A 19,796-nucleotide genomic window follows, 5' to 3' on the forward strand; every position below is an offset into this window, starting at 1 on the left:
ATTCGGCCCATCGAGTCTGCACCGGCTCTTGGAAAGAGCACCCTACCCAAGGTCAACACCTCCACCCTAGCCCCATAACCCAGTAACCCCACCCAACACTAAGGGCAATTTACCATGGCCAATCCACCTAACCTGCACATCTTTGGACTGTGGGAGGAAACCGGAGCACCCGGAGGAAACCCACGCACACACGGGGAGGATGTGCAGACTCCACACAGACAGTGACCCAAGCCGGGAATCGAACCTGGGACCCTGGAGCTGTGAAGCGATTGTGCTAGCCACAATGCTACCGTGCTGCCCTTATGAAGGATAAGTCTTGCGTCACAAATTTGACTGAATTCTTTGAGGAGGTAACTAAGTGTGTAGATGAAGGTAGAGAGCAGTTGATGTCGTACACATAGATTTTAGTAAGGCGTTTGATAAGGTTCCCCATGGTCGGCTTATGAAGAAAGTAAGGAGGTGTGCGATAGAGGGAAATTTGGCCAATTGGATAAGTAACTGGCTATTACATAGAAGACAGGAGGGTGGTGGTGGATGGAAAATTTTCAGACTGGAGACCAGTTACCAGTGGTGTACCACAGGGATTAGTGCTGGGTAAAGAACCTACCTCAGACATCCCTCCTATATCTCCCACCCTGAACCTTATAGTTATGCCCCCTTGTAACCGCTACATTCACCCGAGGAAATAGTCTCTGAACGTCCACCCTATCTATCCCCCTCATCATCTTGGAGGAGGGGGCTGAAGGGAGGATCAGTAAATTTGCTGATGACACCAAGATTGGTGGAGTAGTGAATGAGGTGGAGGGCTGTTGTAGACTGCAAAGAGACATTGATAGGATGCAGAGCTGGGCCGAAAAATGGCAGATGGAGTTTAACCCTGAAAAGTGCGAGGCGATTCATTTTGGTAGAAAAAAATTTGAATTCAGATTATAGGGTCAACGGCAGGGTTCTGAGGAATGTGGAGGAAGAGAGAGATCTTGGGGTTCATGTTCACAGATCTCTGAAGGTTGCCACTCAAGTGGATAGAGCCATGAAGAAGGCCTATAGTGTGTTTGCGTTTATTAACAGGGGGCTTGAGTTTAAGAGCCGCAGGTGAGGCCACATTTAGAGTATTGTGTGCAGTTCTGGTCACCTCACTATAGGAAGGATGTGGAAGCATTGGAAAGGGTGCAAAGGAGATTTACCAGGATGCTGCCTGGTTTGCAGGATAGGTCTTATGAGGAAAGGTTGAGGGAGCTAGGGCTTTTCTCATTGGAGCGGAGGAGGATGAAAGGAGCCTTAATAGAGGTTTATAAGATGATGAGGGGGATAGATAGATTGGACGTTCAGAGACTAGTTCCTCGGGTGGATGTATCGGTTACAAGGGGGCATAACTATAAGGTTCAGGGTGGGAGATATAGGAGAGATGTTCGAGGCAGGTTCTTTACTCAGAAAGTGGTTCGGGTGTGGAATGGACTGCCTGCTGTGATAGTGGAGTCGGACACTTTAGGAACTTTCAAGCGGTTATTGGATAGGCACATGGAGCACACCAGAATGACAGGGAGTGGGATAGCCTGATCTTGGTTTCGGGCAATGCTCGGCACAACATCGAGGGCCGAAGGGCCTGTTCTGTGCTATACTGTTCTATGTTCTAAAAGGCATTTTTAAAAAGAATTAACGAAAAGAGCTTCTCACAATGTCAACAAACTATAAAGGTGTGTTCAAGACTCATCAAACTTCTCATTCACACAGACACTCCATGCACAATTTCGACACAAAATTTCAATTCCATACCAGAACAGATTGCACAGATTTATGCTGAAAATGCATAAATACAAAAATATAACAAGTTTCAGTACATTCAGAATATATTTATATATTTGGTATAGACACAGCAAAACTGCATCCAATTTTCTTGTTCATAAGTCAGATTTCTATTTTTGCTTCCAAATCTGTTAATTGCACATTCTCCCAGTGTTTGTGTGGGTTTCACCCCCACAACCAAAATATGTGCAGGTTAAGTGGATTGGCCACACTAAATTGCCCCTTAATTGGAAAAAACGAATTGGGTACACTATATGTATAATAAATAAACCTGTTATTATCTGTTCTCTGATTTTTAAAATATACCAATGAACTATTTAATTGTACAGCCTTTACATTTGGGTAGTAAATGACCAATGATCAGGCATCATTTTTATGAAGATGTTTTTGCATCTTAATGATGGTGACATATATTGTACAGATTAATCTAATTCACCTGTCAAATTCATTAGGTAGTTAAAAAAAATAATGGCACGTCGTGATCAGTTGCTATGCTAACAATTACAAAAATTGTTGTGAAGGCTTTTTCCAGCACATATGCATACATATAAAACAAATATTTTCTCGGTAATAGGTGGGAACTGAGTGAGCCAGGCAGAAAATTATATTTATGTTTTCATTAAGAAAAAATTAAAATGGTCCTCGCCATATCTTAGACTTGTACACTGTCCACAACACAGGAGAATGGGTACATTGTGCAAGGAAGTAAACCCTTTGATGTGCCTTTTGTTTTAAATAAGTCTTAGGATAGGTGTCAGCTGCTATTGGCACTACCGAGATTGGACTCTACCAGCCCTTTGGGGTTGGCTGGGCCACGAAAATGGCGTGGGAAAGTGGTGGGTGGAGTGTCGCTCATCCTCCTGCCATCATGCCAACGGCGGGGAAGATGGTGGATGGTGCTCCTCTCCAGAGCCCAATTGAGACACTTGAACCAATTAAAGACCTATTCCCAATGCTGCTGCCATTTCATTATCAACATAGTCGGGCGGCACAGTGGCATAGTGGTTAGCACTGCTGCATCACAGTGTTGAGGACCCCGATTCAATCCCGGCCCCGGGTCACTGTCTGTGTAGAGTTTGCAGATTCTCCTGTGTCTGTCTAGGTCTCACCCCCACAACCCAAAGATGTGCAGCGTAGATGGATTGGTCACGCTAAAATTGCCCCTTAACTGGAAAAAAAATTGGGTACTCTAAATTTATATTAAAATAATTATCAGCATAACGGTCTCCTGCTGAGCTCTCAAAGTGACCTTCCTTTTGTGCACTCAGAGGGGACTGCCAAAAGCAACAGGTGCCCTGCAGTAATGGTGCTGCCTGCCATCACCATCTATCTTGCTGCCATGCTGGGGTCTGCCAGACCCAAGCCCTAATTACCTGATTGCCAGAGCCCATGTCCATCAATATGCTCTCTCCCTGCATTGCTCATGGTGGCGAGATGCTGGCCCTATGATTGTCTTGCAGCTCTTGGGATTGGTCAGTCATTCTTAATGGGGACTGCTGCCGCTAATCAGCTGCGGCCCCCGACTGCCGAAGAGAGTAAATGAGTACCCCTCCACCCACATAACCTTCTAAACACTAGACCTGTTTTCATTCAATCACCAGCCATTAATATGAAGATCTATTATATTATAAGAATATATTTCAAGATTTTTAACTTTTCCACTCATTTATACATAATGAAATGTCTATTTTATTTGTACATTTAGCCTCTTGGATTCTATCAAATGTTCACATGATGATAACTAGGCTGAGTTAAATGTTCAGAGGGACAGGTAGTATTGAGGAAGCAGTGGGGCTGCAGAAGGATATGGACAGGCGAGCAGAGTGGGCAAGGAAAATGGCAGATGGAAGACAATGTGGAAAGTGTGAGGTTATGCACTTTGGAAGGAAGAATGGAGGCATAGACTATTTTCTAAATGGATAAATGCTTCGGAAATCAGAAGCACAAAGGGACTTAGGACTGCTTGTTCAAGATTCTCTTAAGGTTAACGTGCAGGTTCAATCGGCAGTTAGGAAGGCAAATACAATGTTAGCATTCATGCCGAGAGGGCCAGAATACAAGACCAAGGCCGGGATTCTCCCCTACCCGGTGGGGCGGGGGGTCCCGGCGTGTTGGAGTGGCGTGAACCAATCCGGCGTCGGGCTGCCCCAAAGGTGCGGAAGTCTCCGCACCTTTAGGAGTCAAGTCCTCACATTGCGCCACGCCAGCCGGGGCCGAAAGGACTTTGCCGGCCGGCGTAAGTCCGCGTATGCGCTGAAGTGTCAGCGGCCGGTGCATGCGCAGGGGAGGGGGTCTCTTCCGCCTCTGCCATGGTGAAGACCATGGCGAAGGCAGAAGAAAAAGAGTGCCCCCACGGCACAGGCCCGCCCGCCGATCGGTGGGCCCCGATCGCGGGTCAGGCCACCGTGGGGGCACCCCCCGGGGTCAGATCGCCCCACGCCCCCCCCAGGACCCCGGCGCCCGCCCGCGCCGCCGGTAAGGTAGGTGGTTTAATCCACGCCGGCGGGAGAGACTTGTCAGCGGCAGGACTTCGGCCCATCGCGGTCCGGAGAATCGTCGCGGGGGGTCCGTCGACCGGCGCGTCGCGATTCCCGCCCCCGCCGAATGTCGGGGGGGGGGGGGGGGGGGGGGGGGGGGGGGGGAAGAGAGAATTCGGGACACGACGCCGGCCCCGGGCGATTCTCCAACCCGGCGGAGGGTCGAAGAATCCCGCCCCAGGGATGTACTTCTAAGGACGTATAAGACTCTGGTCAGACCCCATTTGGAGTATTGTGAGCAGTTTTGGGCCCCGTATCTAAGGAAGGATGTGCTGGCCTTGGAAAAGGTCCAGAGGCGGTTCACAAGAACGATCCCTGGAATGAAGAGCTTGTCATATGAGGTGCGGTTGAGGACTCAGGGCCTCTACTCGATGGAGTTTAGAAGGCTGAGGGAGGATCTTATTGAAACAGACAGGATACTGTGAGGCCTGGGTAGAGTGGACATGGAGAAGATTTTTCCACTGGCAGGAAAAACTAGACACAGAGGGCACAACCTCAGACTGAAGGGACGATCCTTTACAACAGAGATGAGGAGGAATTTCTTCAGCTAGAAGGTGGCGAATCTGCGGAAAATGTTGCCACAGAAGGCCAAATCACTGTGTCTTTAAGACAGAGATAACCTAGGGGGCATCGATTTAAGGTAATGGGCAGGAGATTTAGAGGAGATGTGAAGTAAATGCTTTCACCCAAAGGGTGGCTGAAATCTGGAACTCACTGCCTGAAAGGGTGGTAGAGGCCGGAACCCTCACAAGAAGTATTTCAATTAACACTTAAATGACATTGCACATAAGGCTACAGACCAATTACTGGAAAATGGGATGAGAATAGTTCAGTGCCTGATGGTCGGCGTGAATGCGATGGGCTGAAGGACCTCTTTCTGTGCTGTAAAACTTTATGACTCCATGACTATAGTTTCAAAAGGTTTCTTTCAAAAAGAAGGAAAAATGATCAGTTTAGAATAATTTTACCTCAACTTGTTTAATATTCTCAATCTGCAATAGAATTCACATTTAAACATTTTACTGCATAAAATACGACCATTTATAAGAAGCTGTTAGTCCAAAACATTTGATTGACATATGCTTGGTAGACAATGTCCACTATGCTGAGCAATGAAAATATGAATAATTGACAATCTTTTTGTACATGGCAAAGGATTATATATTTATGTATGATGCTTTGATCAGCAATTCTAGATACTGTGAGTGAATGGAAAAGTGCTTTGGTACATCAAAATTCTATTACTATTCCTGGATCAAGAATGCATTTTTGAAGAGCCAAATTATAAGCAGAAGTGAAGTGAAATTGTTGCATCTTACATTCAGCCAAACTGCCCAACAAAGGAATTCCAATTCCATCCACGGAGTATCTGAAAGAAATTACAGATATTATAGGACTGCTGTCAGGGAGCAACAATGTTTAATTTATTAAAAAATTATAATTTTTATAAAAAATCCTTCAGTTGGAAGAAAAAGATGTAGGCATGAAAGTGGAATTCCCTAGTTTTTAAAGGGGGAGGCCTTCCTGCTGCTTGTTCTCGGCTGTGTGAGGCGGCCCACTATTGTCCGGTGCCGGGATCTTCTGGTCCTGCCGCTGCCAATGGGTTATCCCACTGTATCCACACCACACTGGCAGGAAACCCGTAGCGGGTGAACTGTTGGTGGGACTGGAAGATCCCGCCAGCTGCATGAACAGCTGGAAGGTCTCTCCCTATGTTTAAAACGCTTCACTCATTTCATTAAGATCAAAATCAGAAACACAAAGGGCTAGATTCTCTGTTTCAGAGGCTATGTGCCGGCAGCAGCGGAGCATGTGAGCCTTTTACGACTGATAAATCGGTGTGAAACCCTCACCGATTCCGACACGGGTGACGAGTTAGCACTGGCACTGACCCAAACTCCCAACTTCCACGCTGAAAACGGCCAGAGAATGGCCAGGTCCTGGGCCACACATGCGCACTGCTGACAACGTGCAATGGTTGTGCTGTACAATATGGTGCCGGCCATCCACGAACCCAACCTGCCATCCACAACCCCACAGCCCGTCCCCTGGCCAACACACCCCCCCGCGGCACTTGCATAAGCCCCTCCCGCCCGCAGCCAGCGGCACAGATCCTGGCAGAGTGCGGTGGCTCTGGACACAGACCGCAGCTGACCACTCCTGGGACCACATGTGCAACGCACCGTCAGGAACTCGGGCCATCGGGGGCAGAGCATCGTGGGTGGCCAGGCCGATGACGCACAAACGCATTGAAACAGCGCGGCGCATGATGACGCCAGTTTGAAGGGGGCTGAACATGGTGGACCAGCGTCAAACTGGCGCCGGTCACAAATTTCGGCATGAAAATTAATTCTGCTCCCAATCGACGAACACGATTTGGGTGTTGGGCTACGGAGAATCCCGCCCGAAATCTCTTTTATAACCATAATGTTACCGTGAGTCTACTTTTGCTGAATTTCCCTATCATAAGTATTATGTTATGTTATTTGAGTAACATAAATCGCTACTAACCGTAGACAATGTTGAAAGATACCCCAGTCCTCGAAGTAAGTTGAAAGTATTTCTTTAGTAACGGCAAAGTTATTAGTTGAGTTCGACACTCTGCTGATCTAACTCTAGTAACACAGTAAACTTGACTAGGTGTCCAAACTTTATCTAGGCCACATGTTGTGGCGTGATTGAGATCTATGCTGCACTCCTGTTGTTCGGGGAAGTGAGGCGGAGAGCCTGTGTGTGTTGTGTTTTATAGTGGACGTGTAATGCCCTCTAGTGGTGATGCCACAGCTTGGTGTTCTGATTACATGCCTACATATCATTACATCTCTCCCTCCTTTTTATTAAATATACATTTCCTGCGTGGTACTAAGAAAAAATAGATGACAATACTAAAGGTCAGAACATGATATGTGTGACTTATATACACAGCAAATAATATATATAAATATATATATATTTATATATATATACACACACATGAAATATAGGAAACAAAATGTTCATAATTTCAGGCTTTTAGGTCGCTGTCTTGGTCACAATGACCTTCTTAGAAGTTGCAGCGGAGACACTGATGTGTTGATAGTTGTGCGTCATGCCTACTTGAATTGTTGGTCATGGTATCCCGAAATATCGCTTCATTAAGCGGCACTTGAAGAAAAAAAAATCAATTGTGGTGTGTTGAAGTACCAACAAATCAGCAGCAGGTATTCGAATGGTCGAACCACTTATGTTGACTGACGTGGACTTTTTTTCTGTGCTTGTGGGATCGATTTAGTGTGTCACCTGCCTTAAACATTGTGTTGCTTCTTTGTTTTGGGGCAAATATGAACTCGTGAAATTCATTGTCATGCCATTTGTTTTGTGTGAACAATGTCCATGGTATGTTTGAACATTTGCCATTGTTTTGGACTGTTCTTCAACATTGACCTTCACATGCAGGGTTGTACCATGTTATTCTTGTCGTTGTTCTTGTCGTTGGCGTTGTGCTCAATGATTGTTCCTTGTGGATAATTTGAGTCATTCTCAAAGTTATTGGTATCAGTGTCCTTTGTGATACATGTTTCATTGAGCTTTTCGATTTGAGGTGTATGTGAATGACCTGATGTTGCATTGATCTTGGTGACATCAGTCATTTGTGGTTGAGTTGCTTCGTCTTTGATCTCTTGGTGCTCCTCTTTTGGAGTCAACTTCGTCAAGATTTCAGTTTCTTGTAGGTTGTGAAGAGTAGATGAGGTTTTAATTGATGTGGTCTCACTAGACTCATTAGTACTTGTACTTTGATTGTCAGGTTCTTTTGTACAGACGAGCTGAGATACATAGTACATAGAACATACAGTGCAGAAGGAGGCCATTCGGCCCATCGAGTCTGCACTGACCCACTTAAGCCCTCACTTCCATCCTATCCCCGTAACCCAATAACCCCTCCCAATCCTTTTGGTCACTCAGGGCAATTTATCATGGCCAATCCACCTAACCTGCATGTCTTTAGACTGTGGGGGGAAACCGGAGCACCCAAAGGAAACCCATGCAGACAAGGGGAGAACAGACAGTGACCCAGCGGAGAATCGAACCTGGGACCCTGGTGCTGTGAAGCCACAGTGTGAGCCACTTGTGCTACCGTGCTGCCCAAAATCTGTCAGTCTCACTGTCATCTTGTGTATCTTGTTTGGGAATTGTGATTTCTTCGTCACTTGTCTCACATTCAGTGGGTAGACTTACATTGTCTTCTTGTTTTTCATTAAATAAGGTAGATAGACCTTCATAGTCGTCTTTTTGTTCAAATAAGCTGCGTAATCTTTCATAGTTTTCTTCTTGTTGTTCAAATGAGCTGGGTAGACTTTCATAGTCTGCTTCTGGTTGCTCAAATGAGGTGGATAGACCTTCATAGTCTTCATCCACAATCCTGTGAGTATCGAAGACAAAGTTACCCCTTTGATTGATAAATTTAAAAAAGTGGTTAGTGAGGCAGATGTAAGACCCATGCAATCACAGTAGATGCGATTCCGAAGTCCATTGTCTGCAGGGGTGAAAGGCAGACATGTTAGCATGGTCCGCACCCCCGTACCCAGCCAGGTCCACCGGGCTACATGGTGGCCCCGGTCTATACTGCAGAATCTGCCCCCTACTGTCCTCCTACCCCACTGCTCCATCTACACACCCACTCCTGGCCTTTTCCCCTGGCACTCTGCCTAATGCAACCCTGGCCCAGTCGGCGGCCAACATCGTGTGGGCCTCTGGTCATGGAGCCCGTCCTTGATGCCAGGGGTCCCGGTGATTGGGGTTGCCCATGCCAGCAGTGAGCTCAGTGGCTCTCATCTGGCATCTTCCTGCAGGGGCTACTGTGGGTGTTGCCCTTGGGTAGGCTGCCTCGCCAGTGCCGGTTGGGGTCCGGTGGGGGCGGGGAGAAAGGGGGGAGTAATTGATGGTGGCTGTGATGCAAGGGTGGTGGGGTGGGGGCACCCATATGGCCAGTGTCACTCTGCACGGCCAGGGGCCATGGTGGGCGGTCAGTGGGGTGTGCAGCAAGATGGCTGGCTTACAGGCCACGGCAATGACGGTCCATGCCTGGACACACTTTGGTCCTGTAGGGCATCACCCTAACCCCACAGCCCTTTGCTAATTAACACCCACCCCCTCCGGACACTCTTCCCTCCCCCTCCCAGGCTTGGCGGAGCTCCCCCCCAGCCAACCTCTCTCCCACGCCAGCCATGGACCCTGTTCCCCAATTTTTAAAAGCACAAGTGACATTTCCCGTCGGGAATTCCCCCCCACCCCCCTCCGGCAGAGGTGGGGCATCACCAATGCACAGAGAATACTGGGTCAGGCCCGTTAATGAGCAGATCTTTCAATATGTTCAAGGCAGAGATTATTAGATTTTTAATAGGTGAAAGATTATCGAGGATGAATGGGAATGTGGAGTTGAGGTTACAATCAGATCAGCCATGATCTTATTGAAAGGCGGGCGGATCAGGTTCAAGGGGTTGTGTAGCCTACTGCTCCTCATTCGTATGTTGGTATGTACCCCATCCTTTATGCAACAACAGAGACAGCCTCAGAGGAGGAGAAAGATTACATTTTACCGCTAGTTGCAGGACAAGGTACCCAGCTATGATACCAACTATTGATAGGCGACCGCAATGCTAAGCGCGATGACAACCAGCTAGAACCGAACAGTGTGATTGAACCTCATGGGTCAGCAAACATGCCCAATAGAAATAGTGAGCGTACGCTGCCCTTCTGTAACAGCAGTGGGCTCAGCATTGAGAGTACCTACTTCAAAGACAAGGACATCCACAAAAAGTCATGAAACCTGAGCAAGATTGATTATATATGCATCAGTAGCAGATGAATAGCAGTGGGCAGCACGGTAGCATTGTGGATAGCACAATCGCTTCACAGCTCCAGGGTCCCAGGTTCGGTTCCGGCTTGGGTCACTGTCTGTGAGGAGTCTGCACATCCTCCCAGTGTGTGCGTGGATTTCCTCCGGATGCTCCGGTTTCCTCCCACAGTCCAAAGATGTGCAGGTTAGGTGGATTGGCCATGATAAATTGCCCTTAGTGTCCAAAATTGCCCTCAGTGTTGGGTGGGGTTACTGGGTTATGGGAATAGGGTGGAGGTGTTAACCTTGGGTAGGGTGCTCTTTCCAGGAGCCGGTGCAGACTCGATGGGCCGAATGGCCTCCTTCTGCACTGTAAATTCTATGAATGAAGTACATTCCTACAAGATATCTGGATGCGTCAAGGCACTGATGTAATATCTGATCACCGAATTGCATTAGGCAAGATCCACCTGAAACTGAAGAACGCAACAAACAGGAAGTCACAAAGGCCATCTGCAATGAGAAACTGAAAGGACATGGGCATGTCGGATAGTATTCAGCTGGCCTTCTCCAATAGTTTCAAAGCACTAATGAAGCCAGGCAACCCTGAGGAGCATTGTAAAATCTTCAAAAGGGGATTAATGAGTGCAGAAGTCACCACTGAGCAGAGAGGAACCAACAAAAAAAATGATGGATCACTGTTCCAACATGGAAGTTGACTGATGGAAGAAATTTGGCAACTGACAAGAGGGACCAGGAAAAGAATATTAAACAAAGACAATGAGAAGTATAGCAGCCTGGATGAAATTGTGAAGAAGAGCTGCAGGAGAGACAAATGAGGATGGATAGAATTAAAAGGCAGGGAAGCACAAGAAGCAGAAAATCGGAATAGGAACTAACTGTTCTAACTGGCACGAGAAGCAGCACCACTGTACCAATCAAGTGCAAGGTTAGTAGGAAGCTATTGACAGACGAGAAGTAGGAGGGAAAGTGGGCGGAACACTTTCAAGAGTTCCTCAAATAGCCACATGCAAGCTCTGTGTTCAGGTTCAAAGACAGCACTACATCTCAGTAGCTGAATGTCAACCTGGGAGAATTTACTAGATCAAACATCCAAAGATTCTGAAGAACAACAAAGCACCTGGGATTGATGAAATATTTCAAGAGCTCACAGACCTGTTCAACAAAATCTGGACTGCGGTGGACATCTCTGATGATTGGAGGGGAGGGGTAATCATTAAGCTACTAAAGAAAGGGAACTTCAGCAACTGCAACAACTGGGAGGGGCATAAGACTGCTGTCAATACCTGGTAAAATAGAAGACAGTACCCTTCTTGAAGAACAGGCAGGTTTCTGGGGTGGCAGATGATGCTGCAAGCACACTTTATGCTCAGGAAGATCATAGAGCACAGCCTAGAGTATTAGCAGCAACTCGTTATCAGGTTCATTGATTCAAAAAGCCTTTTGATAGCATCAGCAGTCACTCTGGTACATCGCAAGACAGTACAGTATCAGGGAGTGATATATTAACATCTTTAAAACCTTGTACTGTGACTCCAGCTGCTGTGTCAAGACTACTACAGGCACCATGGATTCTTTAAACATCATCACAGGAATATGACTAGATGGCATAATCTCCCGATTGCTTTTGTTCTTGGCTATCAATTTCAACACAAGGAGGACGATTGTGGCTGTAGACTTTGGCATCCTGTGGCAATGTCACCAGTTGATGGATCTGGATTTCACAGATGGCATCGCCTCACTAGCTGACGAACCATGTGTTCATAGCTATCATATACCCAATTTAAATTTCTATTTTTTCTCAAATTCTGCATACCATTACAGAAGCAAATATGTTAGGCAGGTCCCTGAAAAGGTATTTCATTTGGTGCATACAGAAAGAACTCACAGCTGCCACAATATTTAATTTACCTTAAAAAAAATACATTGGATACATGCAGCTATCAAATTTTGGTTTCATGTGTCATTAAATGAAGACTACATTACCTTGACAGGTGCATATAGTTAGTGAATGCTGCACCGGCTTGCAGCAGCAATCCAATGGACAAAACCTTCAGTACAGTGTGCATAGGTCCACCTTTCTTAATTGATCGCCAGATTGGTTGAGTGTATATGCAGGCTACTATGAAGTAAGCCAATACTAGTAGGAAGTAGAAATCATGTAACCCTGTGAAAAGAATAAAGACATCTCACAGTTCACATGTGAGCAGAATGCCAAAATCAAATAAGGTGCTGCTCATATGAACATTTCTAATCTTTAATTAACCCTCCTGTTACAGCGAACGTACTTACAATCTACATCAGTCTCAACAGATTATTTAGACTGCTATCTACAATCTATACCAATAACTTTGATGAGGGGACATGGTATAATGTCTCCAATTTTGCTGATGATACAAACTTACATGGAAAAATAAATGATGAGGAGAATTCAAAAATAGGCTGGAAAGAGATAAGGGACAGATTGAGTGAGTAAGCGAGAAGATGGGATGGAATGTAACATTGGGAAGTGTGAAATTATCCACTTTTGAAGGAAAAATATAATTTTTTTAAAATGGTGACAGACCAGAAAATGTTCCTATTCCAAAGGACCTCGGAAAAGATCCACAATCAGGAAAGTAAATGGTATGTTAACTTATATTATAAAGACATTAGAGTATAAGAGTAAAATAGGCTTTTGGCAATGTTATAGAGTCTTGGTGAGACCACACCTGAGTGTTGTGTACAGTTTTGGTCTCCTGACCTAAGGAAGAAGATTGAGCCTTGGAGGGAGTGCCACAAAAATTCACTAGTCTGATTCCTGGTATGAGTGTTGGGTGGGGTTACTGGGTTATGGGGATAGGGTGGAGGTGTTAACCTTGGGTAGGGTGCTCTTTCCAGGAGCCGGTGCAGACTCGATGAGCCAAATGGCCTCCTTCTGCACTGTAAATTCTATGTAATCTATGAGGAGAATAGTCCAATGTGGAGAGTGGGTTGATGAAGACTACATGCTGCACAATTTCAAAGAATTATCTAGTTGAAACATACTAATTTTTAAAAATGCTTGATGGGATGGAAGCTGAAAGGATGCTTCTCTTGTCTAGAACTAGGGAAGGGCGGGGGGGGAGAGGATTGACAAAATCTGGGACTGCCATTTAGGACTGAGATGTGGGGCGGTATTCTCCCCCCACACCCCCCCCCCACACCACCGCCGGGTGGGAGAACGCCACGCCGCCCCGACCCCTGCACGCGATTCTCTCCCCCCACCCCCCCACCCCAAAACCAGCGCTGCGGGTATCGCGCCGGGCCACTTGGATGGGCCGTGCGGCCAACGAAAAGACTGACAGTCCCGCCAACGCCATCCACACCTGGTCGCTGCCGGCGGATACTCGAGGCGAAGGTTTGGGGGGTGGGCTTCTTCACCGGGGGAGGGGGTGGCCCCAACAATCGGCGGGCCAGCCTCTCCCCCCCGGGCCTACTTTCCGCCGCAGCCAGCCCCTGAACACCGACCCACATATGTCTCAGTTTTCTCACTGTATAATAAAGCAGTGGATACTCAAATCAGATTACACCCATCTCACTTCTTACACTCTACACAAGCCGCCATGCATTTTAATTACCACTTCTCTGCCCTCTAAACCCTTCATTCCCTTCTCCCTCAGGTGTGCTTCAAGGTGTGAAAGTTTAACGTGGTGGATAACATATCAATCAAGAGGGTTGTTTTGTCCTGGATCATGTCAGGCTTCCCGAGTGTGGTTGGAGCTGCACTCATCTATCACACCCCTAACTTTTGTCTGTTAGATGCTCTGAAGACTTCAGGGAGTGAGAAGATGAATTACTTTCCACAGAGGATACTTGCAGCCACAGTATCTATATTGCTAGTCTAGTTAGGCTTCTGGTCATTGGGCTGGATTGATTCCATGTTGCCCACCACAGCCGGTAGCAGAGTTCCTGATGTGGCGGAGAATTCAGTGTCATCAAAAAACGGGTGGCGATCCCATTCCGATGCGCCGCTCTCTTGCTGCCGACGATATTGAGGCAAGCCCCATGCCAGTGGGAGGATGCAAATGGGTCAAATTGACCCATTCAGATCCTATTAACAGGCTGGGAACCGGTTTCCCTGACCCTCTAGGTTGAGAATTGGTGCAGGCATTTGCCAACATGGTCCTGGCACGGCAGGCTAAGGGGGTAAGTCTTTAAGGACTTGCTCCCAAAGCCCATTGGCAGGCCCACCTCCCCAACAATGCAAATCCTGACTACCCCACCCTCACCAGACGTCTCCCATTGGAGATCCCCGTAAGAGAGACCCTCTCATAAGAGAGACCGCCCACTAGAGGCTCCCTATTACAGAGTCCCCCCATCAGAAAGCCGCCATTACAAAGACCCCCACCAGGGACCCCCCAATACAGGGAAACCCACCAGAATCCCAACCCCACATTACAGAGAACCCCAGCAGAAACCCCCCATCACAGTCACACCACCAGAAACCTGGTCATTCCAGAAACTCCCACCAGAGACCTCCCATAAAACAGAAACCTAACCAAAGACCTGCCATTACAGAGACCACCCCCCCCCCCCCTCCATTACAGAGAACCCCGCATTACCCCATCCCTCCTTCCTCCATTCCTCCCTCTTCCTGTTTTTTGATGTCTTAGTGGCCCCTATGCACCCCCTCCCTCTCCTCTTGCTTTACTGGCTGTTGGCTTCAAACAGGCCCTGGAACAAGTTGGTGAATGGCTTCCATGTTTTGTGGAAATCCTCCTGCTCTGACCCTCGGATGGTGAATTTGATTCCAACAGGTCTGTCAGCCAGTCTGCAGCTTTGGGTGGTGCTGCTGATTGCCAGCCAACCAGGATTCTTTGGCATGCAATGAGGAAACAAAGCTAAAGACGCCAGCCCCCTTTCCGATAAATAGTTCTGGCTGGTCTTTTACTCTGAAGGCTAACACTTTTCGGGCTTGGCTCCATCCTCACCCCAAAATCTTGGTCATTGCTTCAAAGAAGGCTGTCCAGAACCCAACAAGCCTGGGGCATGTCGAGAACATGTGGGTGTGGTTGGCCAGGTCTCCTTTGACACTGTTCATCTTCGTCCTCCACCTCCGGAAGAACCTACTCATTTCTGTGCTCTACTGTTCTTTGTTTGTGCTTTGTTGAACCTCAATTCTCTAGCTAATGACCTCATACAGCTGAACATGTATTCAGCAGCTGGAAGAGACCACAACCAGTGCTATTTAAGGCGATGAGCAACTATTTTCAGGTTTGTTGCTGACTGATTCTTACGATGATGAATTTGTAGAAATGTGAGGTTTCTACTTTTACTTAAAGTTGTTCTTTGCCTTCACTTCAAGGGTTCTGTTCAGGCCTCTTGCTCTCCATCATGGATGTTGTAGTTACCATCCTCCATTGGCCAAGTACATGACAGGGAGACCGTGCAAGAATATCAATGGGAAGAGGATAACCAGGGAAAGAGTGGGTCCATTAAGGACCAAAGGGGAAATCTGTGGGTGGAGCCAGAAGACATTGGTAGGGTGTTGCAACATATTTCACATTTGTCTTCACCCAAGAGGTTGAGAAGGTAATTATAGAACTCTGGAAGAGAGATTATGATGTTCTTGAGCAAATTGTCACAGGGAGTGACATGGTATTGGAGGTATTGGCGGGGTTCAAAGTGGACAAATCTCCAGATCCGGATGTACGTGTCCCAGGCTGCAGTGGGAGGCGAGGGAGGAGATTACCGGGGCTCTGACACAAATGTTTAATTCCTCTCTGGCCACGGTGGAGGTTCCAGAGGACTGGAGAACAGCTAATGTGGTCCCACTATTCAAGAAAGGTTGTAGAGACAACTGGGGAACTACAGACCAGCGAGTCTCACGTCAGTTGTTGGGAAACTACTGGAGAAGATTCTGAAGGAGAGAATCGATCTCCACTTGAAGAGGCACCTGGAGTACTGACTTTGGGTTGCATTTGAGTGCTAAAGGGGGGGGGGGGGGGTTTGGTGTCTGAGGGAGTTTGGTGAGGAGGGAGCAAGGTGCTCCTTTCATTTCCTACATTCAAAGAGTGCGAGGAGAGCCGGGAGCTTACAAAGAGTACAACTAACTGGGAGCAGAGTTCCAATTGGCTCACAGGGCAGAATCTCAGCTACATTCTGTAAGGTAAGAATTGTTTTTTTCTTAGGGGGCAGCAAGCTATATTTGTATCATTCAACAGAATCACCAATTTTAGAGGGTTCACTTGAAAGAGTAGCAGCAGTATATATTTTTAAAAAGGGCCTAAAGGGTGTTTAATCTTTAATTTTTTTTCCCTTTTAAATCTCTTTGGGAATTCAGATCAGAGGGGATGGAAGCTAGGGCAGTTGCGTGCTCCTCCTGTAGATTGTGGGTTATAAAGGATACCACTAGTGTCCCCACTGACTACACCTGCGAGAAGTCCACCCAATTGCAGCTCCACGGAGGCCGCGTTAGGGAACTGGGGCAACTTCGGATCACCCGGGAGGCAGAGGGAGTGATAGAGAGGAGTTACAGGGAGTTAGCCACACCAAAGATTCAGGACAAGAGTAGCTCGGTTACAGTCAGGGGAAGGAAAGGCAATGGGAAGACAGTGCAGGGATACCCCATGGCCGTTAGCCTACAAAACAAGTATACCGTTTTGGATGCCGTTGGGATGCTGAAGAACCTAGATTGGGGGCTGATGTTTGAGGGGAAATCAACATCTGACATGTGGGAGGCTTTCAAATGTCAGTTGAAAGGAATTCAGGACCGGCATGTTCCGGTGAGGAAGAAGGGTAAATATGGCAAATTTCAGGAACCTTGGATAACGAGAAATATTGTAGGCCTCGTCAAAAAGAAAAAGGAGGCATTTGTCAGGGCTAGAAGGCTGGGAACAGACGAAGCCTGTGTGGAATAGAAGGAACTTAAACAAGGAGTGAGGAGGGCTAAAAGGGGTCACGAAAAGTCATTGGCAAATAGGGTTAAGGACAATCCCAAGGATTTTTACACGAACATAAAAAGCTAAAGGGTAGCCAGGGAAAGGGTTGGCCCACTGAAGGACAGGGGAAAGAATCTGTGTGTGGAGCCAGAGGAAATGGGTGATGTACTAAATTAATACTTTGCATCAGTATTCACCAAAGGGAAGGAATGGTGGATATTGAGTCTGGAGTAGGGTGTGTAGATAGCCTGGGTCACATTGAGATCCAAAAAGACGAGGTGTTGGGCGTCTTGAAAAATATTAAGGTAGATAAGTCCCCAGGGCCTGATGGGATCTACCCCAGAATACTGAAGGAGGCAAGAGAGGAAATTGCTGAGGCCTTGACAGAAATCTTTGGATCCTCACTGTCTTCAGGTGATGTCCCAGAGGACTGGAGAATAGCCAATGTTGTTCCTTTGTTTAACAAGGGTAGCAAGGATAATCCAGGGAACTACAGCCCGGTCAGCCTTACGTCAGTGGTAAGGAAAGTACTGGAGATAATTCTTCGAGACAGAATCTACTCCCATTTGGAAGCAAGGGGTTGTATTCGCGAGAGGTAGCACAGTTTTGGGAACGGGAGGTAGTGTCTCACTAACTTGATAGAGTTTTTCGAGGAGGTCACAAAGATGATTGATGCAGGTAGGGCAGTGGATGTTGTTTATATGGACTTCAGTAATGCCTTCGACAAGGTCCCTCATGGCAGACTGGTACAAAAGGTGAAGTCACATGGGATCAGAGGTGAGCTGGCAAGATGGATACAGAACTGGCTAGGTCATAGGAGGCAGAGAGTAGCAATGGAAGGGTGCTTTTCTGATTGGAGGGCTGTGACTCGTGGTGTTCCGCAGGGATCAGTGCTGTTTGTAGTATATATAGATGATTTGGAGGAAAATGTAACTGGTCTATTAGTAAGTTTGCGGACGACACAAAGGTTGGTGGAATTGCGGATAGCTATGAGGACTGTCAGAGGATATAGCAGGATTTAGATCGCTTGGAGACTTGGTGGAGAGATGGCAGATGGAGTTTAATCCGGACAAATGTGAGGTAATGCATTTTGGAAGATCTAATACAGGTCGGAAATATTCAGTGAATGGTCGAACCCTCAAGAGTATTGACAGTCAGGGCAGCACGGTGGCACAGTGGTTAGCATTGCTGCCTACGGCGCTGAGGACCCGGGTTCGAATCCTGGCTCTGGGTCACTGTCCGTGAGGAGTTTGCACATTCTCCCCGTGTCTGCGTGGGTTTCACCCCCACAACCCAAAAGATGTGCTGGATAGGTGGATTGGCCACGCTAAATTGCCCCTTAATTGGAAAAAAATAATTGGGTACTCTAAATTTATAAAAAAAAAGAGTATTGACAGTCAGAGAGATCTAGGTACAGGTCCACAGGTCACTGAAAGTGGCAACACAAGTGGAGAAGTTAGTCAAGAAGGCATACGGCATGCATGCCTTCATTGGCTGCTGAATTGAGTATCAAAATTGGCAAGTCATGTTGCAGCTGTAGAGAACCTTAGTTAGGCCAGCGATCAATTCTGGTCGCGACACTACCAGAAGGATGTGGAGGGTTTAGAGAGGGGGCAGATGAGATTCACCAGGATGTTACCTGGTATGGAGGGCATTAGCTATGAGGAGAGGTTGAATAAACTCGGTTTGTTCTCACTGGAACGAAGGAGATTGAGGGGCGACATGATAGAGGTTTACAAAATTATGAGGTGTACAGACAGAGTGGGTAGTCAGAAGCTTTTAGAGGGTAGTGGGTGGCTGGAACTCCCTGCAGGAGGAGGAGGTGGTGGAAACAGGGACGATAGTGATGTTTAAGGGGCATCTTGGCAAATACATGAATAGGACCCCGGAAGGGTAGAAGATTTTAGTTCAGATGGGCAGCATGTATGGCGCAAGCTTGGAGGGCCGAAGGGCCTTTTCATAGAATTTACAGTGTAGAAGGAGGCCATTGGGCCCATCGAGTCTGCACCGGCTATTGGAAAGAGCACCCTACCCAAGGCCAACACCTCCACCCTATCGCCATAACCCAGTAACCCCACCCAACACGAAGGGCAATTTTGGACACCAAGGGCAATTTATCATGGCCAATCCACCTAACCTGCACATCGTTGGTCTGTGGGAGGAAACCGTAGCACCCGGAGGAAACCCACGCACACACGGGGAGGATGTGCAGACTCCGCACAGACAGTGATTCAAGCCGGAATAGAACCTCTGTGGGGGGGGGGGGGGGGCTACCAGGGGAAGCACAAGCGCTCTGGCACCGAGACTTGTTCTGTTACTCAGAAGGGAAGGGGGGGGGGGAGGAATAGAAAAGCGACAGTGACAGGAGACTCAATGGTTAGGGAATGGACAAGAGATTCTGTGGTCGCGAACGAGACTCCGGGAAGGTATGTTGCCTCCCGGGTGCCAGGGATGTCTCGGATCGAGTCTACAGGATTCTTAAGGGGGAGTGTGAGCAACCAGAAGTTGTGGTGCACATACCCACCAACGACACAGCTAAGAAATGGGGTGAGGATCTAAAAAATGATTTTTTTGGGGAGTTAGGTTGGAAGCTGAAGAGCAGTACTAGCAGACTAGTAATCTCAGGATTGCTACCAGTGCTAGTGAGGCAAAAACAGAGAGCGAGTGCAGCTGATAACGTGGTTACAGGTCTGGTGGAGGAGGGAAGGCTTCAGATAT

At 47.3% G+C, this 19,796-nt stretch overlaps 1 protein-coding gene across 3 annotated transcripts in view; it reads right to left on the bottom strand.

The window, feature by feature from the left end:
- gpr180 (G protein-coupled receptor 180) overlaps positions 1 to 19,796 on the bottom strand; it is a 227,780-nt gene that overhangs the window by 58,621 nt on the left and 149,363 nt on the right. For all 3 annotated transcript variants that reach the window (XR_005463122.1, XM_038817739.1, XM_038817740.1), the window contains exons 4-5: positions 12,163 to 12,343; positions 5,660 to 5,709 (exon numbers count right to left, since the gene is read on the bottom strand). Coding sequence is in view for 2 of the 3 variants with exons in the window: in XM_038817739.1 (XP_038673667.1) it covers positions 5,660 to 5,709; positions 12,163 to 12,343 (231 nt within the window). In the remaining variant the exon portion in view is untranslated. The remainder of the gene's footprint in view (positions 1 to 5,659; positions 5,710 to 12,162; positions 12,344 to 19,796) is intronic.

Source organism: Scyliorhinus canicula, chromosome 14 (genome assembly GCF_902713615.1).
Source record: "Scyliorhinus canicula chromosome 14, sScyCan1.1, whole genome shotgun sequence".
Taxonomy (NCBI): domain Eukaryota; kingdom Metazoa; phylum Chordata; class Chondrichthyes; order Carcharhiniformes; family Scyliorhinidae; genus Scyliorhinus; species Scyliorhinus canicula.